At 32.5% G+C, this 5729-nt stretch overlaps 1 protein-coding gene across 1 annotated transcript; it reads right to left on the bottom strand.

The window, feature by feature from the left end:
- Positions 1 to 270: 270 nt before the first annotated feature.
- LOC146923246 (Protein phosphatase 2C family protein) lies at positions 271 to 3317 on the bottom strand. Its single transcript, XM_085715931.1, has 4 exons — positions 2747 to 3317; positions 1208 to 1546; positions 918 to 1097; positions 271 to 686 (listed from the first exon to the last, which is right to left on the bottom strand). Exons 1-4 carry the CDS (start codon positions 3200 to 3202, stop codon positions 525 to 527), a joined length of 1137 nt encoding a protein of 378 aa, XP_085572057.1. The 5' UTR covers positions 3203 to 3317; the 3' UTR covers positions 271 to 524.
- Between the last annotated feature and the right edge of the window lie 2412 nt (positions 3318 to 5729).

Raw genomic sequence — 5729 nt, 5'->3', positions numbered from 1 at the left:
TAAACCACATGTAACACTGATCCATGATCTAAATTCTTTTCAAGAACAAATTAGCAGCTTGATTAAGCTTTCAAATTTGTAAACAAAAACTTTCACCAGCCTATTGGTCAAAATATGACCGTTTGATTAAGCTGTTAAATTCACAAGACAGTAGGCTAACTAACTAAATTAGGCCTTGACCGTTTGAAAAGGTGATTCATTGAATTCTATGGTACTATGCAATCATTCATGCATAAAAAAGTGAAACTATAAACTATGACAAACTCGATATATCCAATATAAAAGAATGAATGAATTATTACCAAAATAATTAGATAATCTATAAAGTTATTACATGATTATTAGATAAATATCCTAGTAAACAAATCGCTTAATGGCTTTGTTAATCTCTACTCCCCCATCTACGGGTACAAAAATTCACCAATAAATGTCGTCAGATAAAATTAATCAATAATAATTAATATATATACAGAAAAGAATAGGCTAATCTAGGCACCACCATCTTCTGTTCTACCAATGAACCTCTAAACATAGTGTTTCAATTTGATTATCATGACACTGGTATCATCCAAAGAGCCTCTTGAAACAGACAACTGTGCAAGCTTTTTACAGGCCATCAATGGCTGTTGGTTGTTATTTCCTACGCAAAATTGACGAGCAATGTCTACTGCTTCCTGATTACTAACCTGGAATGAGAAAAAGAAACTTGATCAGTTAATCATTCGATATCAAAAGGAAAGTGTGTTTAGTTACACGGCGAAAATCATCATGATTGATTTTATCTTTGTCAAACATGATTTGAGTGTGTGTTTGGATTCGCACGAGTTTGACATTAGTCAAACATTTCAATCAAAATCATGTTTGACAAACGCCGAATACACATATAGGTTGATCGCAATAAATTTCATAAGTCTTACCTTATCCCATAATCCATCTGAAGCTAATATTAACAAGTCATGTTCAGGTTCAATTCTAATAACTTTAGTCTCAGGCTCTGCTGTCACCCATTGTTTCAAGTGTCGGTCTCCGATTCCTCTTGATACAGCAAGAGATCCTTGAATCCTCCAAACACCGCGACATAAATCAACATAACCACCCTGCAAGACAAATTTCAATGCATAAGATTAAGAACCAAACTCAAATACAAGGTTTCAAAAAAACATAAATAAAAAGAGAACTCAATACACAAATGGTAAAGAAAATTTACCAGGGTCTCAATTCTGTCCTTTTCATCTTCCCTTGAAGGTCGGTGATCAGATGTTAGTGCCTCAGCAACCCCTCCTCTACTAATAACAGCACGGCAATCACCAGCGTTAGACACAACTAAGTTACCATTCCTAATGAATGCTGTTACACAACAAGAGCCACCATGTAGATCTTTTTTCATGAACTCAGAATCGGTATTGAGGTAACCGCGCTTCACTGCCTCCTCAACATCATCTTCGTCGCTCATGATAACTTCGTCCAAGATGTTCTTTTCTAAGTTATTTGCCGCAAATTCAGCGGCTTTGGCACCTCCATGGCCATCAAATACGCCAAAAAAAGCCTGCAATTATCACAAAATAAACCTGTACAAGTAAGACCTTTACACAATCACATCTTATATAAGTCCAAATCATCAACAACAACAACAACAATGAAGATGAAAGCATAAGAGAATGTTTTGGTTGTTCTTGCCCTGTGCTGCACTTGTTTACGTGGTTTTTTTTTTTTGGTTAATTTGTACGTGGTGTTCTTTGTTTGGGTTCTAGAGGAGATAAGTAAATATCTTCAAAGGAATAAGCAAGTTGCTTTGCTATGGTTTGGATTTTTTTTTTCCCAGTAGTCGCCTTTTGTGCCAAATAACTTATTGTTTGTTTGCAATGTAAGTTTCTGCATTGTTTTCTAATTTTTATTTTGATGGCTTCTGTATCAAACATTGTAAATGTTTTCTTTTTTCTTCTTGTTGTTGTTGACATAAGCCTTGTGATTGTTATTGGCTGCTATTACTAATGACTTTTGAGGTGGTTCCTGTCCCATTTTCTATTTGGAGTGGATCGGCCAACACCGCGTTGCACTTTTCCTCTGAGGTCAGGACATAGGACTTTTGGATACCAGTTTGGTCCTTCAAATATCTAGTGAAGGGGCCAAGCTACTTTTTGTATCATTCTCTAAAGTGACACAATTACTTTGTAGCATATTCAGCAAATCTCAATTAAACATTAAATGCATAATCATATGTTCCTAATTTGTTTCAACTATCTACACAATTCAAATTTAACTAATGGCTAATCACTAAGACAAACTTTTTAACTTCAAAAGCAGCAACTCAAAAATCCTAGCAGCTTAAAATCTATGAAGCACAGACACTCCTCCGTTTAGGAGGATCCTGGTATCGGACACGACACGACACCGGACACGACACCGACACATATAATTACACTGAATTATGTGATTTACTCAAATTATTAGCGGTGTCGGCGTGTCCGTGTCGTGTCCGTATCCGAGCTACATAGCTTAAAAATTGACTTTTTCAACTACATAAATTAATCACAAATTTTCCATGTGCAGCTACCAAATCAGACCAAAAAAATAACAAATATTGAAATTCTGCAAACAATTAGATCCAATAAGACCAAATCAATTAAGAAATCAAGTTTGAAACTTTCAACAAACCCAATTGACAAAAACATATCAACATCAAAATCAATCACTCAATATTATATATTCTATTAAAAAAAAAAAAAAAAGTTAAAAAATTTCTTACCAGATTATTTTCACCACGAAGATTAACCCCAGCTGTATAACGGTCTTCCATATACTCCCTCCTCCCTCTCTTACAATAAACAGAATACCCATCTCCCTCCGCCTCAACAACATCCCTCGCCACCGCAGACGGTGTCGCCGGAACACAAAAAGCATGTTCAGAAACAGGTATATTAAGCCTGGTAGGTCTTTTCCTCTTCAAAACAGCATCATTCTGCGACCCAGAATCTTTGTTAGACGTAAAAACCAAGGGTAGTTTCGGTAACCGAAGACAAAAAGGTGAAGAAGGTGAAGAACAAGGAGAAGGCGAGGAAGAAGACGATGAAGAAGACGTTGTTGTTGTTGAAGATGGTTTGAGATGAGAAAGAGATAACGTTAACGTTTCAGATTTGTTGCAGAAAAGAGATGAAGAAGGTGAAAACACCGGCGAATTCGAAACCGCGACGGAGCAAGACATGTTTAAGGTTTTTTTGTTGTTCACGATGATTAAGGTTTTTTTCGTTTGAGTCAAATAATTTAACGTTGGAATTGGTCTTTGTTTGTTCGTGTGTTTATGTTTTTTTTGTACCGTTGAATGAATAAGTGTTATGAGGAGGATGAAGAATTGCTATTTAAAGGAAAGAAAAAGTGGGACCCATTCAATTTAATTTAATTTGATTTGCGTGTTATTTGTGATGTGAATTTTGCTACTAAATCACAGCTATAGTTTTAGTTTCTTTTGTTTCTTCTAAGTCAATTTTTAAAACGTTCTTTGACCATGTTATTTGTTTTATGGAAACTTCGATTTTGCCCTTTGCTTATTACTTGAATGACATATCTTCATATATATGTGGAAATTGGTCAAAGATTCGTTTTATGAGTAATTAGGGAAAGAAAATAAAATAATTTAATTGGTAGTATGCATTCACAAGTAAAAATTAATGATTTAAAATTTTCACACAAAAAATATAATATTTTATGTTTTGACAAAATTTCATCATATATATCTTTCTTAAAATATCTTCTTCTTTATTGACAAAATCTCACTAATATATATTGGTGATTATTTATTTATTTATTTTTTGACAGAATATATTGGTGATTATTATTACATAAATTTGTTAAAATATCTTTCTTTTTCTTTTACAAATTGTTGAAATATCATGTTGGATAAAAATATATGATTGGATAAAAAAATACGATTTTCAGTCAAAGATTCGGTTATAAGTAATTAGGGCAAGAAAAATTTAATTGAAGTCCATCACAAGTATAAAATAATAATATATTATTATATATTTATATTATTTTTGGAAGTTATCTCATCATATCTTTTCAATTAATATTTATTGGATGATCAACTAATTTTTTTACACGAATTTGTATTAATTAATCCCTAAAAAGTATTTGTTAAAATATTTGTTTTCCTCATGTTAAAATAAAAGTTATGCTAAGGTCTGTTTCTAGCATTTTTAGATCCAAAAACATTAATAAAAAGATTAAGGAACTCTTTAGTTCATATTTTAAAGAACGATTACTCACATTTATCATATATTTGTCTATTATTTTAAAATATACTTTCACTCAAGTCACATGTCATCAACGTAAATATCGAAAATTCAAACATGCACATAGTATAAGTTTTAATTTGAGAAATCCTAATGGGAAATGTTAACCAGTGCCCCCGGGTACTGGTTAAGGGAGCAAATATAGTAATTCTTGCATTGAAAGTTGTGTAATCAATACATTAAAAGTTTTAAAAGTGTCTTTTTTGACTTGCAATTTCTTCTTTTGGCTTCTTTAACCAGTGCCCCAGGGGCACCGGTTAACATGACCCAATCCTAATATACCCTAAGTTTCAAGAGTCTTGTTAACAAATGTCCGCACTCTTTAGGAATCCTTAATTTAGAAAATCTTATTTATAAAAGTCAAATGTTACAAATTTCAATGCATTAGTATTCATATTTTAATAAAAGTTTATCATTAAAGGTTCTTAATGAGTGATGTGGTAGCCCTCGTTAATATTTCTTAAATTTCAATTTGAATTGTAAAGCATGACTTTCTTGAATTATTACATGGGGGGTCATTAACATTAACTTGCATTAAAATGTACTAGTAATTTGAATGTTGACTCTAATAACGTGTGATCACTAAAAAAGAATCATGTAAATGAAAGTGGAGGGTAAGAATGTAACTTGGGACATGAAGGTAGTTAAAGCTGGAGAAAGTTGTAAAAACAAAATAGAAAATTTGGTCTTAGGATATGTGTGAATGAATAAAAAATAAATAAAAATAGTGTACTATGTGTTGAAAGAGTGTTTTATGATTTTGATCTTTGACTTAAACCACTGTGCAAGTGCCTCAATAATTTCCTCCTTGCTGATTAAGATTTTGATTTCTTTGTATTGATGAATAAGATTGGACCAGCTATGCATATGTGGGGCCCAGCCGGTGATTGAGATAGCAAGAGCAGGTTCTGTGAAGTTTACCGTTGGAAGGAAGGGAGGATGAGGACAACAGACACGTACACGTTCTTTAATATTTGGCTTATTTGGCATCATAACCGTTGCCATCTCATCTCATCTCAATTCTCATGTTCTTATCAACATTACACAGTCTTGATTTTTTAGTCCTTTTCCTTTGTTCTGTCTTAATTTCTTTTTCATCACATTATTACAACTTTTTCTTAAGTTATCTCTATTACAAAAAACAATTCTCTTTTTTATATTAGGGTTTAAACTCATTTGAAGAGTTTAACCTTAAAAACTTAATCTATTAGGTAAAAGAGACTTACGACTTTTTTTTAAGAAGAATAGACTTATCATTTAAATATCACATTTAACAATTTTATCTACCATAGTCATCCGTGTGAAAGCCATCATTAATGACGACTTTCATTTTATCGTCATTAATCTAATTGAGTGAAGTACGTTATCTTAGCCAACATGTAGGTAGCTATTTTTGACTTTTTGTGACTCAATTCTCAGTAAAAACATCAATTGTCAGGA

The sequence above is a fragment of the Medicago sativa genome, chromosome 5 (genome assembly GCF_051527215.1).
Source record: "Medicago sativa cultivar Bolivia chromosome 5, Bolivia_mono, whole genome shotgun sequence".
NCBI classification, from domain to species: Eukaryota; Viridiplantae; Streptophyta; class Magnoliopsida; order Fabales; family Fabaceae; genus Medicago; species Medicago sativa.
This window is presented reverse-complemented; position numbering and strand designations above follow the sequence as displayed.